A 25,724-nucleotide genomic window follows, 5' to 3' on the forward strand; every position below is an offset into this window, starting at 1 on the left:
TCCCACTAACTCACCCTCCGGTGAGACTGTGACAAATAAGAAATTGCTTGAAGGCAAGAAGAAGGGCACAAATGAATGTGACACATATCAATTGATTAACTGGTCTCCTCAAGAAAAGGGTTGCTTGTTCTCTGAGCTGTGTTTCTTGACCTGAAATGACTGGTAGCTCACAGCCACAGTGCCGAGAGGATGAGAAATCCAAACAGAGTACATGAAAATGGCTGTAATTATTGTCATTTGGAATGTTGCCCTGGTACAGCTTTATTTTTGATGCCTTTATCTGTGTGGACTTGGCTGGGAGAAGTATGAAGTAATCAGCCCCGCCTGCTGCTTTTTGTTTTTCAGAGGAGTTATTCAAAGTTAGACCCCCTTGGGTTAGTGGAACTTGCTGCTCTAGCGTGCTAAAGCCCAGACGCCAACCACGCCTCTCCCAGACTGTAAGGGAGCGAGTGGGTTCACATGAAGCTTTGGAGAAACAGCTTGTTTTGACATCTTTAGAAATCTTGCCCAAGCGGTAAGCAAAATTCCATCTACTGACGGCTCAACACCATCCCAATACCAAACATTCATTCTAGAATAAATTTAGCTATCGTGCAGAAATCTTGTGTAATTCTGTGGCTCATATCCTCTGAAATATCAGTAAAGATAATTAATTTTCTAGAACAGTGGTCAAACATGCCTTCTGAAGAGGTAAACATATAACATCCAAAACTTACATTTTAAATATTCTTTTTTTTTTTTTTTTTTGAGATGAGGTCTTGCCACATTGCCCAGGCTGGTGTCAAACTTGTGGGCTCAAGCGTTCCTCCCACTCTCCTCCCAAATAGCTGCGATTACAGGCATGTGCCACTGAGCCCAGCTTGACATATTCTCAACTCTGCATTGAAGCTATATTGTGGATGTAGTATATTTTCTGTATAAAGTTATTGAGCAAAAATAACATTTTTTCCACAAGTGTTTTCTATGAAGTAAGAGTATCCAAATATAACTTCCACTTATATTTTTATGTACAAATATAATTCTTTTATTACCCAAAATAGAGAAACATCAGCTGCATTCAGTTACCAAATCATACTATAGACTGAAATTACCAGAAATTAAATTCTATCTGACATTCATAACCATTACCATTGTGCATCTGCTTAGAATTTCTTTTTAAACTTTTTTTTTTTTTTTTTTTTGAGATGAAGTCTCATTCTGTCACCTAGGCTAGAGCGCAGTGGCACGATCTCAGCTTATTGCAACCTCTGCCTCCTGGGTTCAAGCGATTCTTCTGCCTCAGGCTCCTGAGTAGCTGGGACTACAGGCGTGCACTACCATGCCCGGCTAATTTTTGTATTTTTAGTACAGACGGGGTTTCACCATGTTGGCCAGGCTGGTCTCGAACTCCTGACCTCAGGTGATCCACCGGTCTCAGCCTCCAAAATTGCTGGGATTACAAGTGTGAGCCACCATGCCCAGCCAACTTTGGATTCTTGAGATCATATAATCTCACTCACCTGTTTCAAATGAGGAAACTGAGGCCTAGGAAGGTGACGTGATTTACCCACATGTCAAAGTGTCAAACACTAGAACCTAAAACTCTAAGTTCCAACACTTTTTCAACTTCACCCACTGACGCTACATATGGATCTCTGTGTGTCTGAACATTTGTGAATGTGTGCATTCACTTGTTCAAGGCACATAAAGAATTTTAAGAGGCCAGGCATGGTGGCTCACGCCTATAATCCCAGCACTTTGGGAGGCCAAGGTGCGAGGATCACTTGAAATCAGGAGTTGGAGACCAGCCTAGGCAACGTAGCGAGACCCCATCTGCTGGTTGTGATGGCATACACCTGTGGTCCCACTTACTCAGGAGGCTGAGGTGGGAGGATTGCTTGAGCCTGGGAAGTTGAGGCTGCAGTGAACTGTGAGGACACAACTGCACTCCTGCCTGGGTGACAGAGCAAGACCCTGTCACTTAAAACAAACAAACAAACAAACAAACAAACAAAAAAATATATATATATGGAATTTTAAGAAGCACAGGGAAGCCCCTGCTGCTGGTATTGCTGGAGGTGAGGGTGGCTGTGGAGAGAATGAAGATATTATTCAGGAACAACCGAGGCCTAGAAGGAAATTCACAATCTCTCAGCTACTTCTTTTTAAATATCTTTTTGAACTCCCAAATACGTCATTACATTCATTTACGAGCTAAGTAAGTTCTGAGAGACTGTTCCAGCATCCCACATGTGGTGGAGGAGAGGCTCAGAGAACAGATTTGGCCTCACCCCACCCAGGAGCTCCATTTGCTACTGTCCCCACAAAACACAGGGAGAGGCTAAGGCACGGAGGCCACGTGCCTTGTAGAATAGAGCTGATGCCCAGAGACATATGCTGCTTACTTACCAAAACTCAAGGTAAGAGAACATGAAAACTTCTCATATTTCCTTTTTTTCCATAGAAGCAATATTTCTGGAAGCCATTCCTACCCTTTATTATCAAAGAAATATTGGCATGGAGTTCATAAAAATGATGACAGCTCTTCATATGCTCTCCGGCCACACTTCATATTAATATCATCCCGGATTCCTGCGTATGAGGTAGAGTATGTTATGAGGCCAGTCCTGTCCTGATAGGTTTTTTTTTTTTTTTTTTCATCTAGACTAGAGGGTGTGTGACAATCTTTTGGCCACCATGTTTATGAAAAATGATTCAACTTCTAAAAGGAAAATCAAGCCAGGTGTGGTGGCACATACCTGTAGTCCCAGCTACTCAGAAGGCTGAGGTGGGAGGATCACTGGAACCCAGGAGGTTGAGGCTGCAGCGAACTGTGATCACAACACTGCACTCCAGCCTGGGCAACAAAGTGAGACTCTGTTTCTATAAAAAAAATAAAAGGCCAGGTGCAGTGGCTTACACCTGTAATCCCAGCACTTTGGGAGGTCAAGGTAGGTGGATCACCTGAGGTCAGGAGTTCAAGACCAGCCTGGCCAACATGGCAAAACCCCATCTCTACTAAAAGTACAAAAAAAATAGCCGGGTGTGGTGGTGTGCACCTGTAGTCCCAGCTACTCAGGAGGGTGAGGCATGAGAATCGCTTGAACTCAGGAGGTGGAGGTTGTAGTGATCAGGATACTGCACTCCAGCCCGGGTGACAGAGTAAGTCTGTCTCAAAACAAACAAACAAAAAAAACAGAAGCGATAAAGGTAATCATACATCAAAATTATTTTGAAAAAGCATTAAAGGCCCAAACTTTTAACTGAGGCCTTTTAACTGAGAGGTGACAACTTACTCAAGTGTCAAAGTTTCAAACACTAGAACCTAAATTCTGAATTCTAAATCCTAAAATTCCAGCACTCTTTTAGCTTCACCCATTGATGCTACATGTAGATCTCTGTGTCTGAACATTTGTGAGAGTGTGTGTGTGTGTGTGTATTAGTCCATTCTCACTGCTATGAAGAAATACCCAAGACTGGGTAATTCATAAAGGAAAGAGGTTTAACTGACTCACAGTTTGACATGGCGAGGAGGCCTCAGGAAACTTACAGTCATGGCAGAAGGCTAAGGGAAAGCAAGGACCTTCTTCACATGCCAGCAGGAGAGAGAGCAATGAGCAGGGGAAATGCCACTTATGAAACCATCAGATCTCATGAAAACTCAGTGTCACGAGAACAGCATGCAGGAAACCGACGCCATGATCCAGTCACCTCCCACCAGGTCCCTCCCTCAACACACGGGGATTATGGGGATTACAATTCAAGATGAGATTTGGGTGGGGACACAGAGCCAAACCATATCAGTGTGCATGTCCAATAAATTTCTGTTGAATTTAATTTGTTGCACTTAATCCAAAAAAGGAGCATGCTGATTAAGAATTACTTTGAAACTTCTGAAATTCCCAAATAGTATTATGTAACCACCATCTCACAAAAGAACAATGTCAGAAATCCTGTTTGATTTCTCTATAATGAAGTTATATATTTTAATTTTAATCTGAATAATATAAAAATAAAGGAAGCACAAAGACAATCTTTGTATCTATATATGTGAGTGTATTTGTATGTATATATGTGTATGTGTGTGAATATGCACACATAGGCACATATACTTAGAAAAGTTTCTATTTGTAACAAAATGGCTCCTTTTAAGATACGAACTCACTTCTTCTGGGCATCTAGGAGTCAGCTCTAATCACTGATAACCGGTGAGCTCAGTGGATCCACATGAAAGCAAGATCAGAGCCTTGATCTCCATGTGGGCCATAGATAGTTTCCACAGTGTTTAACAATGCATCATGCTGGCCGGGCATGGTGGCTCACACCCATAATCCCAACACTTTGAGGCCAAGGCAGGAGGATTGCTGGGACTACAGGCACATGCCACCACACCTGCCTAATTTTTTATTTTTTGTAGAGACAGGGGTTTCACCATGTTGCCCAGGCTGGTCTTGAACTCCTGAGCTCAAGTTATCCAGCAGCCTCAGTCTCCCAGAGTGCTGGGGTTACAAGTGTGAGCCACTGTGCTTGGCCACTATTACTTTTTAAAAGTTATTTATATGTCTTTGTGCATGTTGTGCACAAAGATAAAAAGGCTGGAAGAAAATAATCTAAATTGTTAATAGTATTTATCTCTGAGTGGAGTTACATGTGTACTTAATTTTCTCCTCTTATAATTAGAAATAAACTAATTTTAATAGAAACCAATGAAGGAGGAAGCTTATCTTCTTCCATAATCTCTGAAAATTCTTTAGAAATCACGGCATATTTTGTATCCATTCTATTTCCTTCATTAATAAATATTCTAAAATAGTGGGTCTCGGCTCCTGCAACTTTGGTTTCATTCTCCAGATGGTAGTGGAGAGCGTGAAGGCTGGTGTCGTTTCTGTGGTATATGAACACAGCGTAACCCTGGAGAGCCTGCTGTATCTGATAGAAAAAGCTCTGGATGGGAGGAAGGCACAGAGCATGGGAATATTTAGCGATGGAGATAGCAGAGAAATCAATTTACTCCAAGGTAGGCCTGGGGATTGACGATGAACAACCATGCAACTTCATGCTGTGTGGTTTGTCCACAGTATGACTTTCGGAGGACTATTTCAGTTCCAAGTTGCTAAGATGTATTGATTTTTTGGCTTTATGAAAAAAGTGAAGCTTTTTTTTTTTTTTTTTTTCTTGATTCAGGGTCTCTTTCTGTCACCCAAGCTGGAGTGCAGTGGTGTGATCACGGCTCCCTGCAGCCTGGACTTCCCAGGCTCAAGTGATCTACCCACCTCAGCCTACTAAGCAGCTGGGACCACAGGTGTGTGCCGCCACGCCCAGCTAATTTTTGTATTTTTTGTAGAGATGGGCTTTCTCCATGTTGCCCATGCTGGTCCCAAACTCCTGGGCTCAAGTGATTCTCCTGCCTTAGCCTCTTGAAGTGCTGGGATTACAGGGGTGAGCCACCACACCCTGACTTGAAGCAATTTTTTTGATGACCGTTTTTTCAAATTTTGATTCAAGAAACAGTTTACTGTCTTAACCATTTTGAAGTGTGCAGTTCAGTATTGTTGGTTCACACTGTTGTGAAACAGATCTCCAAAAATTTTCCATCTTGCAAAACTGAAACGCTGTGCCCACTGAAAACAAACTTCTCTCTTCTCCTTTCCACAGGCCCGGCAACCACCATTCCACCTTGTTTCTGTGAATTTGACTATTTTAGATACCTCTTATAGGGGAACCACACAGTATTTGTCTTGTCTTCTTGTGAATTGCTTTTTTTTTTTTTGAGACAGAGTCTCGCTCTGTCGCCCAGGCTGGAGTGCAGCGGCACAATCTCAGCTCACTGCAACCTCTCTCTGCCTCCGGGATTCAAGTGATTCTCCTGCCTCAGCCTCCCAAGTAGCTGTGATTACAGGTGTCCACCACCATGCCTGACTAATTTTTACATTTTTAGTAGAGATGGGGTTCCAGCATGGTGGCCAGGCTGGTCTTGAACTCCTAACCTCCAGTGATCCACCTGCCTCAGCCTCCCAAAGTGCTGGGATTACAGGCATGAGCCACTTTGCCTGGCCGTGACTGGCTTATGTCACTTAGTATAACGTCCTGAAAGGTCATCCGTGTTGTATGTGTTCCTTTTAAGGGCATATATACAGCACGTTTTGTTTACCTGTTCATCCACTGATGGACACTGGGTTGCTTCCACTTCTACCGTGAATAGTGCTGCTATTGTTGAATATGGGTATGCAACCATCTCTTTGAGATCCTGCTTTCAATCCTGGATATGTACCAGAAGTGAGATTGACAGATTATATGATGGTTCTATTTTTACTTTTTAAAGAAATCTCCAGCCTGCTGCAGTGGCTCACACCTATTATCCCAACACTTTGGGAGGCTGAGGTGGGTGGATCACCTAAGGTTGGCAGATTGAGACCAGCCTGACCAACATAGAGAAACCCCGTCTCTACTAAAAATACAAAATTAGCCAGATGTGGTAGTGCATGCCTGAAATCCCAGCTACTCGGGAGGCTGAGGCAGGAGAATTGCTTGAACCCGGGAGGTGGAGGTTGCAGTGAGCCAAGATCGCGCCACTGAACTCCAGCCTGGGCAATAAGAATGAAACTCCATCTCAAAAAAAAAAAAAAAAAAGAAAGAAAGAAAGAAAAAGAAATCTCGATGCTGTTTTCCATAGCGGTTGCATCATTTCCTAATCCCACCAACAGTGCACAAGGGTTATAGTCTCTACACATCCCACATCCTTGCCAACACTTATTTTCTGTGTGTATCTGTGCTTTTTATTTATTTTTTGTTTTGTTTTATTGGTTGTTTTTGGAGACAGAGCCTTGCTCTGTTGTCCAAGGTGAAATGCAGTGGCGTGATCATAGCTCACTGTAGCCTTGAACTCCTAGGCTCAAGTGATCCTTTTTCCTCAGCGTCCTGAGTAGCTGATGCACACCATCATATCCAGCTAATTTCTATTTTTATTTTTTAGAGATGGGGTCCCACTATATTGTCCAGGCTGGTCTGGAACACCTAGCCTCAAGCAATCCTTCCACCTCAGTCCCCAACATGCTGGGATTACAGGTGTGAGACACCATGCCTAGCCTTTTTTTTTTTTTTAATAGTAGCCATCCTAATGGATGTAATATCTCATTGTGGTTTTGATTTGCGTTTCTCTGATTAGTGATGTCAAGCATCTTTTCATAGGCTTGTTGGCCATTTGTTTATCTTCTTTAGAGAAATGTCTATTCATGTCCTTTGCACATTTTTAAAAAGTAGGTTATTTGATTTTTTTCACTGTTGAGTTAGAGTTCATATATTCCAAATATTAATCCCTTGTCAAATATATGATTTGCAAATATTTTCTCCCATTACATAGATTTCATTTTCACTCTGTTGATTGTACACTTTGATGCACAAAAGTTTTAAATTTGATGAAAGTGCAGCAATTTTAATAGCAAATACTAAGATCTATAAATTGGTATACACTAACATTTATTATATTCCTAGTTGGCTTATACTACAAAGGAAAGGAATGGCTGATATCGTCAACTTGTTACAGGGCAGCTATCAAAAATCTCAATGGGGTGGAGCATGGTGGCTCACACTTGTAATTCTGACACTTTGGGAGGCCGAGGTAGGTGGCTCTTTTGAGCCCAGGAGCCCACACTAGCCTGGGCAACATGGCGAAACCCCATCTCTACAAAAAAATACAAAGAAATTAACTGGGTGTGGTGGCACACACCTCTGTAGTCCCAGCTACGCCTTGGGAGGCTGAGGTGGGAGGATCCCTGGAGCCCAGCAGGGCGGAGGTTGAAGTGAGCCATTGAACCACTACACTCCAGTCTGGGCTACAAAACAAGACCTGGTCTTAAAAAAAACAAAAACAAAAGCAAAAACAAACCAAAAACCCCCAACCCCCTGCCCCTCAAAACAAACCTCAATGGTTACTTTTGTTCAGGAGAAAGAGATGATGAATGTTTTAGAAGTAAATATCTAGTTTCTATTCTTATAACTTACATTCTTCCTTGCTTACACTTAAAGTAAAATTGTTTTAAAACTTACGCAATTGAACTCTTCCATCATTGTGGGATGAGGGGAGAGAAGGAATAAGATGGTCCCAGATATGGCTGGAGTAAACCAGCAAAATGGCAAAGTGAGTCCCTGAGTCACCTGTCAAATTGTCATCTCTGTGGTTGGGACTTCATGTACTTGGAAAGTTTCAGTGAAATTTATCATTGGCAGAAACCAATTGTCTTTTGTTTCACTTTACCTTACTTCTGGTTTTCCCTGTTTAGCTTACCTGTGCCTAGGGCAAGTTGTGTTCCACATCGTTTTTCTATGTCCTCCCAAAGTAAAGCACAGATACTATTTGTTTGGGGTTTAAATGTATAATGACATAGTAACTCTTCTCTAAATGGTGCAGAGATATTGGCAAGTTTAATATGATGGGAGTAAGTTTATCTCGTGTAGAATGTCCTATTAGAGTTTCTTGATCTCAGCCTTTTTGTTCTCCAGGTAAGAAAAGTTTTCAAACTCTGCCTTTTCCTTATTCTGGGTGTTTTTTTGCTTTTTTTTTTTTTTTTTTTTTTTGAGACGGAGTCTAGCTCTGTCGCCCAGGCTGGAGTGCAGTGGCCAGATCTCAGCTCACTGCAAGCTCCGCCTCCCGGGTTTACGCCATTCTCCTGCCTCAGCCTCCCGAGTAGCTGGGACTACAGGCGCCCGCCACCTCGCCCGGCTAGTTTTTTTTGTATTTTTTAGTAGAGACGGGGTTTCACCGTGTTAACCAGGATGGTCTCGATCTCCTGACCTTGTGATCCGCCCGTCTCGGCCTCCCAAAGTGCTGGGATTACAGGCTTGAGCCACCGCGCCCGGCCTTTTTGTTTTGTTTTGAGATGGAGTCTCACTCTGTCGCCCAGGATGGAGTACAGTGTCGCAATCTCGGCTCACTGCAACCTCCGCCTCCAGGGTTCAAGCAATTCTTCTGCCTCAGCCTCCTGAGTAGCTGGGATTACAGGCATGCGTCACCATGCCCAGCTAATTTTTGTATTTTTAGTAGAGATGGGGTTTCACCATATTGGCCAGGCTGATCTCGAACTCCTGACCTTGTGATCCGCCTGCCTCGGCCTCCCAAAGTGTTGGGATTACAGGCATGAGCCACCGCTCCTGGCCCTTATTTTGTTTTTTTTTAAGCAACAGTAACAATGACAAAATACCTCAAACAACTAGTTTCCTTCTGTATAATTGTGGTGTTTTCCCAAAAGCTTTTGCTTTCAAAACAACATCAAAACAAAGTCGGCTACCCTGTCACATGAAGAAGTCCTTTCTCCCTCCCAGTGGGAGGGAGTGAAACACCAGAATTCTTTGCCTGTTTTCATTTCATCCCCAGAGCCTGGGAATGTGGAGTTTCCAGGACTCCTTTAGAAATGGGTCCAGACCCATGCAGCTTAGCGGAATCATCACACAGAATTGTCGGGAAGTGAGAGAAAAGGAGAGTTTCCGTTGATGGTTACCATCTCTGGGAGCCTCACTTCTGCTCTGCACTATTTATTTTTTGATTGACAATCCTGGGAAACAGTTCTACTTTGGAACTTGGTTGCAAAGTCCCATGACTTGCTGGCCATCCACCCTAAACCCTGCATGTGCCTGATATCTTACCCTGCGGCACAGTGGAGGCAGAAATGCAGTGTCCTCAACCGGAGTGCATACTGTCCAATTCACCCAGGATGTGAAGGAGAACAGGGCCATGGTGATGGCCCCGACACGGTGCAGGAGGAAGCAGAGGTGCCTCAGGTATCTTGGTCTTACAGGCAGATGGCATTTTGGTTTTGTGCTTACATTTTCACAAACTGCTAATAATTTCTGTTCAGGATTATGTTACCAACTAATATGACATTTTGATTTTTTTTTCCTCAGGCTATAAAATTGGTGTTAAAAATTTACTGAGGCCTGAAGTGAGAGATTTCTGGGAGAAATTAGGAAGCTATGTGGCCACTGAAGAAGAAGGGGGTCACGTGGACTTCTTCGTGCCCCTTGGAGCATCAGGTTAGCTCGGAACACCTCGTACAGAGACAGTGGCCTTGCCACTTCATGGGGATATGTTGTGAATTACTGAAATGCCCCTGGGTCAAATGATTCAGTCACATTTCATGCTTCAATTTCTTTTTTCTTTATACTTCACATATCCAGGTATTTCAGGAAAGTAGCAGTGAGGGATAGTGATGAGAGTAACCTGTCTCTGCAGAAATACAGTCCCTAAATGGCAAGACCCAGCAGCATTATTTATATTTATTCTGGAAAACACAATAAAACCAGCATCCAGGATATAAGGGAAGGTGCCTGACCATCATAGGAGCCATAATCATTCAATTGGAGGAAACGCCCCCTGCTGCCTTCTGAACCTGGAGTAGGCATGAACTTTGGTGACCAAGAACCTGAACTTGAGTTCCATCCACACCATCGTTTAGCTTTGTGGCATTAGGCAAACTTGTGGACCTCCATTTCCTCATATGAAATTAGAACAACAGTATCTTAGTGTGTCTTAAGGACTTGTGAATATCAAGATGACATAAATATTTAAATAATAAATATAGTATATATTCTTAGATAATATTAAAAACAGCAAAGTGCTTTATAAAGATGAGTATGGCTAATGACTAAGGTTGCTGATATCATTTTAAGTGGCTGCCTGTCTAGAATCAGCAACTCTGATTCAAAGTTGATTTCTATGCTTGAAGAGAAACTTCAGAAGCATTAAGTGAAATTCACTCTTTGAGATCTGTTCAGTAAAAGCTCTGTATTCATGGACAATGTTTTACCAAGCAGAGCAGGGGAGAGGGAATGTGAAATTAAATTATCTCATGCTGTTTTGTTGTTGTTGTTGTTGTTAGCCATTCCTTGGGGAACTGTGAGTTTTAAAATTCTTTCTACTCCTCAAATTTCACAGGACTGTTGGACATATGCAAAGCAAGCCCCTGGCAGGCTTCAATCAGGGGACAGGAAAAAAAAGAATGGGAAAGAATTTTTAAAAACGTGTAAATAATTTTACAAAGTTATTCCAGTTACATATATATATATTTCTTAAATCTCAATTATGTAGAAAATACGCTGGTCGGGTGTGGTGGCTCATGCCTGTAATCCCAGTACTTTGGGAGGCCAAGGTGGGCAGAGCAACTGAGGTCAGGGTTTGGGACTAGCCTGGCCAATATGGCGAAACCCCATCTCTACTAAAAATAGAAAAAATTAGCTGGGTGTGGTGGTGGGTACCTGTAATCCCAGCTACTCAGGAGGCTGAGGCCGGAGAATCTGCCGGGAGGCAGAGGTTGCTGTGAGCCAAGATCACACCACTACACTCCAACCTGGGCGACAGAGTGAGACTCTGCCTCAGGAAAAAAAAAAAAAAAAAAAAAAAGAAAATACGCATAGAAAAATCTAAAAGGAAATATACCAAAATATTAACAGCACCTATTTCTAGATGCGTTTTGTAATTTTCCTACTTTTCTACTTTTGAACTTAGTTTTAAAAGACTAGGTTACAAAGAGTTGGATGGCGTGATCTCATTGTTTACAACATGCGTGAGTTGGTGTATGTATTTATAGAAAAAGATTTGGAAGGATGTATACCAAGGTCTTGACACTAGTTGGATATAAGTGAGTTTTCCTTTCTTTTTTTCTCCCTTTAATTTATTTTGTCTCAATTTCCTGTAATGAACTAATATTACTTTTATAATAAGAACAAAACAAATATTTTAAGTGAAGAAGAAAGGACTTGGGAAAGTATTGAAAGGCAGAATAAGAATAAAGGGGGGAAAGTGGATTCAGTGACATAAAATTATCTCAAGTGAAACTTAATGACACTCAAAAACTAGGCTTCTCATCCCCATTCTGGGCCCCAAAATTCTCATCAAATGTAATATTCACCTGGATGCATCAAAGATCATTGACTTCTCAGTCCAAATATCTCTTTTCCACCACTTCAGGCATCCCTCTTAGGCTTGTCAGCCCAGTAGCTGTATCACCCCTAAAATCTTGATTTCAAGTATTTATCTTTGAGAACCATTTTCAAATCATGTACTCAAATACCCCCACCACAGCAATTCTTTTCGTCTTTTTTTTTTTTTTTCCCCGGATGGAGTATCACTCTGTTGCCCAGGCTGGAGTGCAGTGGCGTGATCTTGGCTCACTGCAACCTCCACCTCCCGGGCTCAAGCGATTCTTCTCAGCCTCCCAAGTAGCTGGGACTACAGGCATGCGCCACCACACCCAGCTAATTTTTGTAATTTCAGTAGAGACAGGGTTTCACCATATTGGCCAGGCTGGTCTAGAACTTCTAACCTCATGATCCGCCCACCTCGGCCTCCCAAAGTGCTGGGATTACAGGCATAAGCCACCACACCTGGCCCAGCAATTCTTTATCTAAGACCTCCAGCCTACACGCTCCAACTTTTTCACTATCACCACATCTTCATTTTTGCTTCCTTTCCTGTTAAACTTGGATTTAATGGCCCAACTTTATCATCACTCCCTTGCTAAGAATCTGAACTTCCTTGTCTTTTTTGGGTAAATCCCAATTCATTTGGCTAAATCCCAATGTTAGTTAAAACACAACTCTCTGCACACGCTATACCTGTGGGTACTAAAGCAGCTTTAAAGACTGTTGGAGTAAGTGATACAACTGTTCTGATTGGTCTAACTTTACTTTGGTGACATAACTGTCAAATGGGATTGCAACACTGATGAGCAATTTCCTTGGTAAATTCATTTTCACACTCTTTGAGATGACAATTTTATCTCTTCTCTTTAGACAATCTTTCAATAACCCTGTCTCTCAGCTTTGACCTCACCTTTTAGTTCCCTGAGAAAACAGAATCATATGGGAACTCCCTAATTTTCCTCCCACCATCGAATCCACCACTAGCTCCACCTTTTACTTTTTATTCTGTCTCCCTTTCTGCCTTGATGGAAGCAGCACCCGTCTCAAACAAGCTCAGATACTGCACTTGGAATCTAGCCCGTTGCCTTTCATCTTCTCCAGACTTCCTACATCCAATCCTCTCCTATGCCCTCATGTCTCTCTTTATTGGATTGTTTCTATCAAACAGAAACACCTGTAGTATCTCCTGTCTTTTAAAAAAATAAAAGGGCAACAAGCTTTCCCTCGCCACTTTTTCAATTGACAAGACCAGAGGTTCTCAGACTTGAGCGTGCATCCATATCACCTGGAGGGCTGGTTAAACTACACATTGCTGGGTCCCACGCAGAGTTTCAGACTCAGTTAAGTCCGGGGTGGGGCTGGAGAATTTTCCTTTCTATCAAGTTTCCAGGTTATGTTGACGCTGCTGCTTCAAGGCCTTCCTTCCTCACCTCCCACACTCTCCTCAAGCTCCTCCAATGGGTCTCTGTCTGTACTGGCACTGCTTTTGGAGGACTGTAAGTGACTTCCACGTGCTCAAATCCAGTGGTCCCTGCTCCATTCCCATCTCACTTTGACTTCTTGGAAGCATCTGATGCAGAGGAACGCCCCTTCTTGAAATACTCCTTCTCTTGTTGTCCCTAATACCACCCACTCCCTGTTTCCTCCTACCTCAGTGCCCTCTTGTCTCCTTTGCAGGTTCTTCTTTCTTGCAGGATCCTTAAATATTCTCTACGGCTTGATCCTAGCCTCTCTCCTTTTCCACATACGCACTCTCCTCCCTAGGCAGTCTCACTACTCCTATGTGTATTATTCCTTTCTCACGCTTGGTCCGTTCTCACGCTGCTATGAATAACTGCTGGAGACTGGGTAATTTATAAAGGAAAGAGGTTTAATTGACTCACAGTTCTGCATGGCTGGCGAAGCAAACACGTCCTTCTTCACATGGCAGCAGGAGGGAGGAAGCAAAGGAGGAAGAGCTAAGCAAAGGAGGAAGCCCCTTATAAAACCATCAGATCTCATGAGAACTCACTCGCTCTCACGAGAAGAGGATGGGGAGATTGCCCCCTTAATTCAATTATCTCCACCTGGTCCCACCCTTGACACGTGAGGATTATTACAATTCAAGATGAGATTTTGGGTGGGGACACAGCCAAACTATATCACTATGACTCTAAATATAATTTATATGCTGAGAACCCCGAAATGTATGTCTCCAGCTCTGAAATCTCTGAGCTGCAGACTCATATCTAATTCCCACTTGGAATCTGCATACTGGATGTTTAATTTTCACATTTAATAGACACCTCAAAGTTAAATCAGACCCTTGATTGCCTCCCCAGCACCAAACCTACCCCTTCCCCAGATTCCTCCGTAAAAATATCATTCAACAGTTACTGCATAAGCCAAAAATCTGAGAATCTGAGACTCATTCTTTTTGGCATTAAAAACATTTTTAAATATAATTAATATACAATAAACAGTACATAACTAAAGTGTGCAATTGGCTAAATTTTGACATGTGTATACTTATCCCATGAAACCATAAGAAAAATCAAGAAAATGAACATATTCATTACCCCCAAAACTTTCCTCATGCCATTCCATAATTTCTCTCTCTTGCTTCTCCCGACCCCCAACCTGAGGCAACCACTGGTCTTTCTTTCACGTATATTAGTTTTCATCTTCTGGAATTTTCCTTTTTTTTTTTTTTTTTTGAGACAGGGTCTGCTTTGTTGCCCAGGCTGGAGTGCAGTGGTGAAATCAAGGCTCAGTGCAGCCTCAACTTCCTGGGGTCAAGCGATCCTCCCACCTCAGCCTCCTGAGTAGCTGGGACTACAGGCGCACACCACCACACTTGGCTAATTTTTTTATTTTTAGTAGAGACAGGGTCTCCCTAAGCTTCCCAGGCTGGTCTTGAGCTCCTAGGCTCAAGCAATTCTCCTTCCTCAGCCTGCTGGGATCACAGACGTGCGCCATCCCACCTGGCCTAGAATTTTCCTTTTCCTTTTTTCTTTTTTAATATGGAACATTTCAAAAATTTGCAGGTCATCCATGTGCAGAGGCCATACTAATCTTCTCTGTATTGTTCCAATTTTAGTATATGTGCTGCCAAAGTGAGCACTGACCTAGAATCTTCTATAAATGGCATCATATAGTATGTATTATCTGTCTGACTTTCTTCACTCAATCATTATTTTAGATTTATCCATTCGATGCGTGTATCAATGTCTCCTTTTTACTACTGGGAATTATTACATTGTACATGTGTACTACAATTTGTTTATCCATTAATTTGTTGATAGATAAATTTGAGTTCTTCCTGGTTTCTGCTTTTACAAATAAAGCTGCTATGAACATATGCTTTCATTTCTCTTGGATGAATACTTGGGAGTAGAGTGGCAAGGTTATAGGTAGGTGTATGTTTAACTTTATAAAAACACCAGCTAAACTGATTTCCAAAGTGACTTTAGCATTTTACATTTCCACAAGCAGTATCTGAGAACTCTAGCTGCCCATCATTCTAACACTTGGTATGGCCAGTCTTTTTAATTTTAGCCATTCGGGTGGGTATGTGGTGGTATCTCACTGTGGTTTTAATTTGCATTTTTCTAATGACTAATGATGCTCAAGATCTTTTCATATGCTTATTTGCCATTCTTTTGACCATCTTAAAGACTAGGTTGTTTGTTTCTTATTCAGTTTTAAGAACTCTTTGCACATACTGGATAAGTAACTTGCAAATATTTTTCCAGTCTGTGACTTATATTTTCCTTCTTTGAACAGTTTCTTTTCAAGCAGAGTTCTTCTTTTTTTTTTTTTTTTTTTTTTGAGACAGAGTTTTGCTCTTGTTACCCAGGCTGGAGTGCAATGGCACAATCTCGACTCACTGCAACCTTCGCCTCCCAGGTTCAAGCAATTCTCCTACCTCAGCCTCCTGAGTAGCTGGGATTACAAGATTACAGATGCCCGCCACCATGCCCAGCTACTTTTTTTATATTTTTAGTAGAGACAGGGTTTCACCATGTTGGCCAGGCTAGTCTTGAACTCCTGACCTCAGGTGATCCGCCCACCTCGGCCTCCCAAAGTGCTGGGATTACAGGCATGAGCCACTGCGCCCAGCCTGAAGTACAGTTCTTAATTTCGATGAAATCAAATATATCAAATATTCTTATATAGATCATGCTTTGGCATCATATCTAAACACGATTTGCCTAACCAAAGGCCACTAAGATTTTCTCCTATGTTTTTTCTAAATGATTTATAGCTTTAAGTTTGATTTTAGGTCTGTGATCCACTTGACTATTTTTTTAATGTGATATATGAGATATGGATAGAAGTTAATTTTTTTTTTTTTTTTTTACATATGGCTGGCCGGGCGCGGTGGCTCAAGCCTGTAATCCCAGCACTTTGGGAGGCTGAGACGGGCGGATCACGAGGTCAGGAGATCGAGACCATCCTGGCTAACACGGTGAAACCCCGTCTCTACTAAAAAATACAAAAAACTAGCTGGGCGAGGTGGCGGGCGCCTGTAGTCCCAGCTACTCGGGAGGCTGAGGCAGGAGAATGGTCTAAACCCGGGAGGCGGAGCTTGCAGTGAGCTGAGATCCGGCCACTGCACCCCAGCCTGGGTGACAGAGCAAGACTCTGTCTCAAAAAAAAAAAAAAAAAAAAAATACATATGGCTAGTTGTTTCATCACCATTCTTTATAACTACTATCCTTTTCCCAATGAATTTAATTTGCACCTTTGTTGAAATCTATTGACTATGTATGTACATTGGACTCTCTATTTGATTTCATCGATGAATTTGTCAATGAAAGTGCTGTAGACATCAGTAGGTGAGAGACACCCCAAACTTTCAGCTGCTGTCATCTTGTTTCATGAAGCAATTGAAGCATTTTGGAGTATTTATTCTTGGACCACAAATAGTTAAAATAAATTACCCATTTCATTCCAAGTAATTCAACCTGTATGCTGAATTAAATAATTCAATCTATATGTTGTGCCACTGAAGGGGCTATTTTTTATTATTTATTTATTTATTTTTTACTTTGAGTTCTGGGATATAAGTACAGTGTGTGTACCTTTGTTACATGGGTATACCTGTGCCATGGTGATTTGCTGCACCTATCAACCCGTCATCTAGGTTTTAAGCCCTGCATGCATTAGCTATTTGTCCTAATGCTCTCCCTCCCCTTTCCCCCCAACCGTCCTAGGCCCAGGTGTATGATGTTCCCCTCCCTGTGTCCATGTGTTCTCATTGTTCAACTCCCACTTATGAGTGAGAACATGCGGTGTTTGGTTTTCCATTCCTGTGTTAGTTTGCTGAGGATGATGGCTTCCAGTTTCATCCATGTCCCTGCAGAGGACATGAACTCATTCTTTTTTATGGCTGCCTAGTATTCCATGGTGTATATGTGCCACATTTTCTTTATCCAGTCTACCATTGAGGGACATTTGGGTTGGTTCCAAGTCTTTGCTATTGTGAACAGTGCTGCAATAAACATACGTGTGCATGTGTCCTTATAGTAGAATGATTTATAATCCTTTGGGTATATACCCAGTTATGGGATTGCTGGGTCAAATGGTATTTATGGTTCTAGATCCTTGAGCAATCACCACACCATCTTCCACAATGGTAGAACTAATTTACACTGCCCCAACAGTGTAAAAGCATTCCTATTTCTCCACAGCCTTACCAGCACCTGTTGTTTCCTGACTTTCTAATAATCACCATTCTAACTGGCATGAGATGGTACCTCATTGTGGCTTTGATTTGCATTTCTCTAATGACCAGTGATGATGAGCTTTTTTTCATGTGTTTGATGGCCTTATAAATGTCTTCTTTTGAGAAGTGTCTGTTCACATCCTTCGGCCACTTTTTGATGGGGTTGGGTTTTTTTTGGTTTTTTTCTTTTTTTCTTGTAAATTTGTTTAAGTTCCTTGTAGATTCTGGATATTAGCCCTTTGTCAGATGGATAGATTGCAAAACTTTTCTCCCATTCTGTAGGTTGCCTGTTCACTGTGGTGATAGTTTCTTTTGCTCTGCAGAGGTGCTTCGTTTAATTAGATCCCATTTGTCAATTCTGGCTTTTGTTGCAATTGCTTTTGGTGTTTTAGTCATGAAGTCTTTGCCCAGGGAAGGGGCTAAATTTTAATCATCATATTCCATCCTGTGTTTAACTTTTTAAAATCTGTCCTCTTATAATGAGACTTATCCTTTGAGTCAGACTATTTTAGAAAAAATACATAGATTTTTCTCTTTCTTTGGGCTGGGTATTCCAAATCTGAAAATAAGCCCCAGATCAAACTCCATGCCCTCTTTCCCCATCCTGGAGTTTAGTCCTCAGATTGTTTCGGCTTCAGTATTTAGGGGTGAACTATAAAGTGTTCATGGACTGTTCAATGGAGTGGTTTGAATGGAAGACAAGAACTGCTAGCGGCCTTTCTCGGCCATCTCTTTAGTGCCCGTACATAATATTTAACTGCTCTGGATTAGTCTGTTCTTGCATTGCTATAAAGAAATACCTGAGGGTGGGTAATTTATAAAGAAAAGAGGTTTAATTACTTCGTGGTTCTCCAAGCTGTATAGGAAGCAAGCCACTGGCATCTGCTTGGCGTCTGGTGAGGGCCTTGGGGAGCTTATAATCGTGGCAGAGGGTGAAGGGGCAGCTGGCGTGTCACATGGCAAGAGCGGGAACAAGAGAGAGGGAGGAGGTGCCACACACTTTTAAACAACCAGATCTTGTGTGACCTCAGAGTGAGAGCTCACTCATCACTAAGGGGATGGCACTAGCCATTCATGAGGGATCTGCCCCCATGATCCAGATACCTCCTGCCAGGCCCCACCTCCAACTCTGGGGATTAGATTTCAACATGAGATTTGGAGGGAACAAATATCCAAGTTATATCATCTTCCATGGCAAAACATATGAGTAAACTAACAAAAGTATTTTTGACTATGCAGAAGTAGGAACTGAAGTTCTTTCCCAGCTGTCTCAACTAACTGGCACATTCTTTACGGCCCCCACTGGGATTGCAACTGGCTCTTACCAGCACAGTAAGTGTTATGGGAGTTGAGTGCCGTGTCCAATAACACAAGCCAACTCCAGGATCATCAAAAGACAAAATCCAGTTAATAGTACTGGTATGGCTGATATCCATTACTCTCTTTCATTCCTCCCCTGAAGGAACGCTATTACTTCCCAAACTAGGTAATCTCACATCATTCAGTCATTTGCTTAGAAGAGAATTATTTATTGTACATATTTGCCCCAAACCATCATTTACAAAAACTCTGTTGAAAACATAATCTTTAACAATTAAGCAAAGTTGCTGATCTAGAAAAATAATAAGTACAAAGAATAACTTTTCTTGGTAAAATATAGTCAATATGGTTTTATTTGGAAAAATAAATTGTAGCTACGAAGAGATGGCAAAGAGGCTGGCTTAGTTTCCATTACAGTAGCATTATCTGAGAGGAAAAACAATCAGAGAAAATACACCTGAAAGCAAACTTTCATTTAGGTACTAAAGCTGCAAATTTAGATTAAAATGTAACATGGGCTGACCAACAAGAGAGTCAAATTGCTTTGTTACACTGACGCCAGTCATTTTCCGCTTTAAAACACCCTTGATTCCTATCAAGTAGGGCTGAGAGTGATGCAAACTATATAAAGCATTGCTTCTCTACTCCTAAATGCCAAGGGCCTTTTAGAACTTGGGAAAACTGGCACAATTGTGAAACTGGTAAGGGAAAAGATTCTTTATAGATAAAACAAAAGTGCATTGACCTAATATAGTTTTGAAGCAGAGGTCACTTGCTAATTTTAGTTAATATAGCAACGTCACCAAATGATAGCATATTTGGCTCTGTAGAGAGAGAACTGGCCTAGCAGAGCACAGCAGGCTGTGAACACTGTTGCTGGTAATAGGGAACAGGTTTTCTTTCTTTCTTTTTTTCTTTCTTTCTTTCCTTCCTTCCTTCTTTCTTTCTTCTTCTTCTTTTTTTTTTTTTTTTTTTTTTTTTTTTTTTGAGACAGAGTCTTGCTGTGTCGCCAGGCTGGAGTGCAGTGGTGCGGTCTTGATCTTGGCTCACTGCAACCTCTGCCTCCTGGGTTCAGGCGGTTCTCTTGCCTGAGCCTCCTGAGTAGCTGGGACTACAGGCGCCCACCACCATGCCCGGCTAATTTTTGTATTTTTAGTGAAGATGAGGTTTCACCATGTTGGCCTGGATGGTCTCGATCTCTTGACCTTGTGATCCACCCACCTCGGCCTCCCAAAGTGCTGGGATTACAGGAGTGACCCATCACATCTGGCTGGGAACAGGTTTTCTTCTTTTTCTCCTCCTCTGCCTTCCCTTCCTCCTATTCATCCTCCTTTTCCCTCTCTTGTTCTCATTCTCCTTATTTAAAAAAAAAAAAAAGTATGTTGTGGCTGGGTGCGGTGGCTCACACCTGTAATCTGAGCACTTTGGGAGGCCGAGGCAGGAGCATCACGAGCTCAGGAGTTTGAGACCAGCCTGGCCAACATGGTGAAACCTCGTCTCTACTAAAAATACAAAAATTAGCCAGGCAGTAGTGGCATGCATCTATAACCCCAGCTACTTGGGAGACTGAGGCACAAGAATTGCTTGAACCTGGGAGGCGGAGGTTGCAGTGAGCCGAGGTCGCGCCACTATACTCCAGCCTGGGTAACAAAGGAAGACTCTGTCTCAAACAAAAACAAAAACAAAAACATGTTGTGAAGCTTTCCACATGTTTATCAGTAACAGTAGAGGAAACAAAGCAAGTAAGGCTATGTATCCACTCAGGACAGAAAATCAAATTTAACATACCAGTGCATCATCCAGTAATTGTTTTTTAAGAAGAGAAACTTTCTTTAAGCATCTGCTATAGTCCTGTAGACAGATTTGTAGAGCGAGGTAGCAGTTTGACATAATTTAAGAAAGATAAGGATTTGGCTATGACAGGGTTGACTTTCAGTGGCCTGATGGGGAAGCCGTGTAGTGTGGGATTTCTTGTGTTTTCACTTGTAGGCTGGAAAGATACAGCAATGTATTCTTCCTTAGATGACTTCTCAGCTTCCCAATGCACAATCCAGCAGCTGTTTTGTTTTGTTTTTTAACTTTGAATGGAATATGTCAGCCTCAGCTATCAAAGAGTAGAGATGCATTTGAAATGATTCATTGAATCCTTTTTGAGTTTCTAATTTTAGCTTTGAAAACAGAGGATGGGTGTTTGTCTTAGTCTTCTAATGAGAAACGATAATAAACTCAATACAAATGCAACTAAGTTTTTGTTGTACTTTAAACAAGACATAGAATTCTTTCATCTGAGCTCAAGCCTGCAATAATAACAGAAGAAAATCTTGTCAGTTCTTAGTGATTGGCTGGGATCCCAATGGGGAAAGGCCCCCTCTTCCATCTACTTCTGCGAAGCAAAGCTACAGACATGGTCCAGCTTCGCAGACTTCCTAGAAGAAACCTTGAAAACAGTAAGGAAGCAGCTGTATCCTCTCTTCAAGGAACTGCAGAAGAGCATCAGTGGCAGGATGATAGGTAAGCAGTCTTGCTACTTCTGTTGCAGGTTAATTATGAAGTTGCTTTCATATCCCGAGTGAATACTAGTTGTGGCACAAGTAAAATTTTAACTCCAGTAAAACTTTATCTCCTAGGTTGCTCACACTTCCTTTCAAATGTAATGAATACCCGCTAAGAACAAATATATTCAGGTTCAAAAATGTTGAAGCTGGTTCTTATTTTAACATTTTACCACCTTATTAATTCTTTGTCACTTATTTACCTGGACACAATTTGCTGTTTGCTAAGCCAGAGAGCTGTGCACTTTTCCCACTAGAGTTTGCTCTGAAAGTTAAGCACCTCTTATACCCCAGCAACTATTATATAAATTGTTCTACAATTTAAATTCTATTTATTTTCTATCTAAAAAATATAATTTAGTGATGGGCTCCATGGGCCTTTGCTGAGTCTATTGGACATGGTTGAATGAATTTTTCCATTCACATTCTAGCCCCATGATGGAATGAATGATCACAGCAGAGCCCTTTGAAAACAATTTACTTCCTCCACTTTGCATCTTTTCCTAAATTAGTCCATTCTGTAAAATTAAGTATATTTCACCATCTAGGTAAAGAGTTTTTCTTTTTCTCATCTGCAACTATTCATATCTATTCAATTTTTCCCCTACTACTTTCCGCCTGACTAAAACACCGTATGAATCAAATCACCCTCTATCTATGCCTTTCTTCTTTTCCTCTGCCCAGCTCCATATTTAAGGTCTGTTTACATAGTTACCATCTACACAAGAGCTGTAACACACAAGCGTGCATGCAGATATCTGTCAATATGTGTCCTATGTCTCTTTACAGAAATGCCTCCAAAACAGGGATTTGCCTTCCTGCTTATTTGTACTACCTACTCTATCACATTTAGGAGGTGTTCAACCATTATTTAAAAATGGTTATGAAGTTGTAAACACGGAGAAAGTATTTCTCCTAGTTCTTTCTTTCTTTCTTTTTTTTAGACAGAGTTTCACTTTTGTCCCCCATGCTGCAGTGCAATGGTGTGATCTCGGCTCATTGCAACCTCCGCCTCCCGGGTTCAAGGGATTCTCTTCCCTCAGCCTCCTGAGTAACTGGGATTACAGGCGTGCACCACCACGCCCAGCTAATTTTTGTATTTTTAGTAGAGACAGGGTTTCACCATGTTGACCAGGCTGGTCTCAAACCCCCGACCGGAAGTGATCTGCCCATCTCGGCCTCCCAAAGTGCTGGGATTATAGGCATGAGCCACCGTGCCCAGCCTATTTTTTATATTTTTAGTAGAGACGGGGTTTCGCCATGTTGGCCAGGTTGGTCTCAAACTCCTGACCTCAAGTGATCTGCCCGCCTCAGCCTCCCCAGTAGCTGCCACACCTGGCTAAAGATAAGAGTATTTATGAAATAATATACGTAGGCAATGAGAAGAAAATGGAAAAATAATTTTTTTTTTTTTGAGACGGAGTCTCACTCTGTCACCCAGGCTTGAGTGCAGTGTCACGATCTCGGCTCACTGCAAGCTCCACCTCCTGGGTTCACGCCATTCTCCTGCCTTAGCCTCCCAAGTAGCTGGGACTACAAGCGCCTGCCACCACGCCCAGCTAATTTCTTTTTGTAGTTTTTTAGTACAGATGGGGTTTCACTCTGTTAGCCACGATGGTCTTGATCTCCTGACCAAGGGCGGTCTTGATCCGCCCGCCTCGGCCTCCCAAAGTGCTGGGATTACAGGCTTGAGCCACTGCACCTGGCCCAACAATTTTTTAAATAACTGCATCGTGTTAAAAATATTTTAAAAATTAAAAGATGTCTGTGTATGTATGTTTGCATGTTATTTACTTTGGACTTTAAAATATTTAAATATTTGAAGCCTGGTGCAGTGGCTCAGCCTGTAATCCCAACAGTTTGGGAAGCTGAGACAGGTGGATTGCTCGAGCTCAGGAATTTGAGACCAGCCTGGGCAACATGGCAAAACACTGTCTCCACAGAAAAATAGAAAAATTAGCTGGGTGTGGTGACGTGTGCCTGTAATCCCAGCTACTCAGGAGGCTGAAGCACGAGAATTGCTTGAGCAGGGGAGGTAGAGGTTGCAGTGAGCTGAGATTGCATCACTGCACTCCAGCCTGGGCAACAGAGTGAGACCCTATCTCAAAAAAAAAAAAAAAGAAAAATGTATATTTGAGCATGAAGATAAAGGAGAAGATAGAGGAACTTCTGGTAGGATCGAGAGTCTAACATTTAAACTTATTGAGCTCCTTTTTACATGCTCTCTCCTTATTGTCCAATTTATACATTTCATTCAATATCAGCTTTGCCAGAGTGGGCACTTTTTATATGCTAGACATTTAGATTACTTTGGTTCATTTTATATTTTATCATAGTAGAAATCCCCATTGGGTAATAGAAGTTTTACTGCTATTCTTTGCATTTTTATCCACTAAAAAACAACTGTGGGTCTAGTACGATGCCTCATGTCTGTAGTCCCAATGCTTTGGGAGGCTGAGGTGGGTAGATTGCTTGAGGCTAGGAGTTTGAGACCAGCCTGGGAAACATAGCAAGACTCCATCTCTACAATAAGTTAAAAAATTGGCTGGCCGCAGTGGCTCACGCCTGTAATCCCAGCACTTTGGGAGGCCGAGGCAAGAGGATCACTTGAGGTCAGGAGTTCGAGACTAGCCTGGCCAACATGGTGAAACCTGGTCTCTACCAAAACTACAAAAAAAAAAAAAAAAAAAAAAAAAAAGATGGGCGTGGTGGCAGGTGCCTGTAATATCAGCTTCTCAGGAGACTGAGAAAGTAGAATTGCTTGAACCCAGGAGGCGGAGGTTGCAGTGAGCCCAGATTGTGCCACTGCACTCCAGCCTAGGTGACGAGAGCAAGATTCCATCTCAAAATAAATAAATAAATAATAGTTTAAAAAGTAAGCAGGCATGGTGGTGCCTGCCTATAGTCCCAGCTACTTGAGAGGCTGAGGCGGAAGGATCACTTGAGCTCAGGGAATCAAGGCTGCAGTTAAGATTTTGCCACAGCACCCTAGCCTGGGCAACAGAGTAAGATCCTGTCTCACAAAAAAAAAAAAAAAAAAAAAAGCAACTGTGAGGACTGAGTTGTTGTTTTTAAATCACATTTCTTGCATAAATCAATTACAGGGCATGTGGCCTTATATTTACAGGGCAGTTTATGTTTGACACCATGGGTATGACCAACATTCTGAACAACCAAGAGACTGCACAAGCTCTGGCAGATAGATTGATGGAGTTGTCAAAAGAAGATTCTGTAAGTGTTTTCTCTGAAGAAAGTAAACTATGAAAACCAACATTTAAATACATTCTGTTTGCAGTTATTACTAATTTTTTTGACCAGTTTATCCCTTTCAGCGCACAATTCCTCAGAGAAATGACATCAGTTTATGAGAACAGCCACTAAGGATTCTGGGCACAAGATGTGTTAAGTACACAAGACAGACAAGTAGGAAAATCTTCTAGGTTATTTAAAGTTTATTACATTGTGCCCTGTTTTCTGTCTTGTGCTTAATTTCAGTCAGAAGTGACTTTTTATATATACATATGTAGAACATGCTAGTGGCTTTATATTTCACATAAACTTTACTCAACAGTGAAACCAATTCCCAGTTTGAGGAGAAACTTGAGAAAGTGTGACCCAGATGTGAAAAGATAAAGGGAAGGGGTGCTAGATGAGAGAGGAAGGGAAAGAGAACACAACAGAACAGAAAGAAGCAAATCAGTAATTCGGTTGGGGATGGGTGTAGGAGAAGCCCAAAGAAACAATTTCATCAGACACAGATCCAAGATTCTCTCTCATTAAGGTCAATCTACCCTTCAGAAAACAGTGAGAAGAAGCCAGTCCACATTTCAGAAAATGGTGAGAGGTCAGCCTCCAGACAGCTCTCACAGCCCCACAGAGGACAGCATGGCTATAGGAAAATGCAGTGTGGCCAGGCTCACACCTTTAATCCCAGCACTTTGGGAGGCTGAGGCAGGCAGATCATTTGAGGTCAGGAGTTGGAGACCAGCCTGGCCAACATGGTGAAACCTCATCTCTACGAAAAATACAAAAATTAGCTGGGCATGGTGGTGGGCACCTGTAATCCCAGTTACTCAGAGGGCTGAGGCAGGAGAATCGCTTGAACCCGGAGGTGGAGGTTGCAGTGAGCTGGGGTCGTGCCACTACTGCACTCCAGCCTGCGTGACAGAGACTCTGTCTCAAAAAAAGAAAGAAAGAAAGAAAAAGAAAATGCAACGTGCAGCTCTCCATCTGAGGGAAGTCAGGAATAC

At 42.0% G+C, this 25,724-nt stretch overlaps 1 protein-coding gene and 1 non-coding gene across 5 annotated transcripts in view; one reads left to right on the forward strand and one right to left on the reverse strand.

Annotated features, from left to right (window-relative positions):
* LOC105465717 (epithelial cell transforming 2 like) overlaps positions 1-25,724 on the forward strand; it is a 114,415-nt gene that overhangs the window by 46,584 nt on the left and 42,107 nt on the right. For 3 of the 4 annotated variants that reach the window (XM_011714293.3, XM_011714295.3, XM_011714297.3), the window contains exons 6-12: positions 346-514; positions 2,444-2,582; positions 4,831-4,996; positions 9,877-10,005; positions 18,842-18,934; positions 21,251-21,433; positions 24,602-24,705. In XM_011714293.3, coding sequence (XP_011712595.2) covers positions 346-514; positions 2,444-2,582; positions 4,831-4,996; positions 9,877-10,005; positions 18,842-18,934; positions 21,251-21,433; positions 24,602-24,705 — 983 coding nt within the window. The remainder of the gene's footprint in view (positions 1-345; positions 515-2,443; positions 2,583-4,830; positions 4,997-9,876; positions 10,006-18,841; positions 18,935-21,250; positions 21,434-24,601; positions 24,706-25,724) is intronic. The other variant, XM_011714296.3, reaches the window with a different exon arrangement.
* On the reverse strand, positions 14,889-14,995 carry LOC112423851 (U6 spliceosomal RNA). The gene has a single exon (XR_003014421.1). It is a non-coding gene; the product is annotated as a U6 spliceosomal RNA (small nuclear RNA).

The sequence above is a fragment of the Macaca nemestrina genome, chromosome 5 (genome assembly GCF_043159975.1).
Source record: "Macaca nemestrina isolate mMacNem1 chromosome 5, mMacNem.hap1, whole genome shotgun sequence".
Classification (NCBI taxonomy): Eukaryota; Metazoa; Chordata; class Mammalia; order Primates; family Cercopithecidae; genus Macaca; species Macaca nemestrina.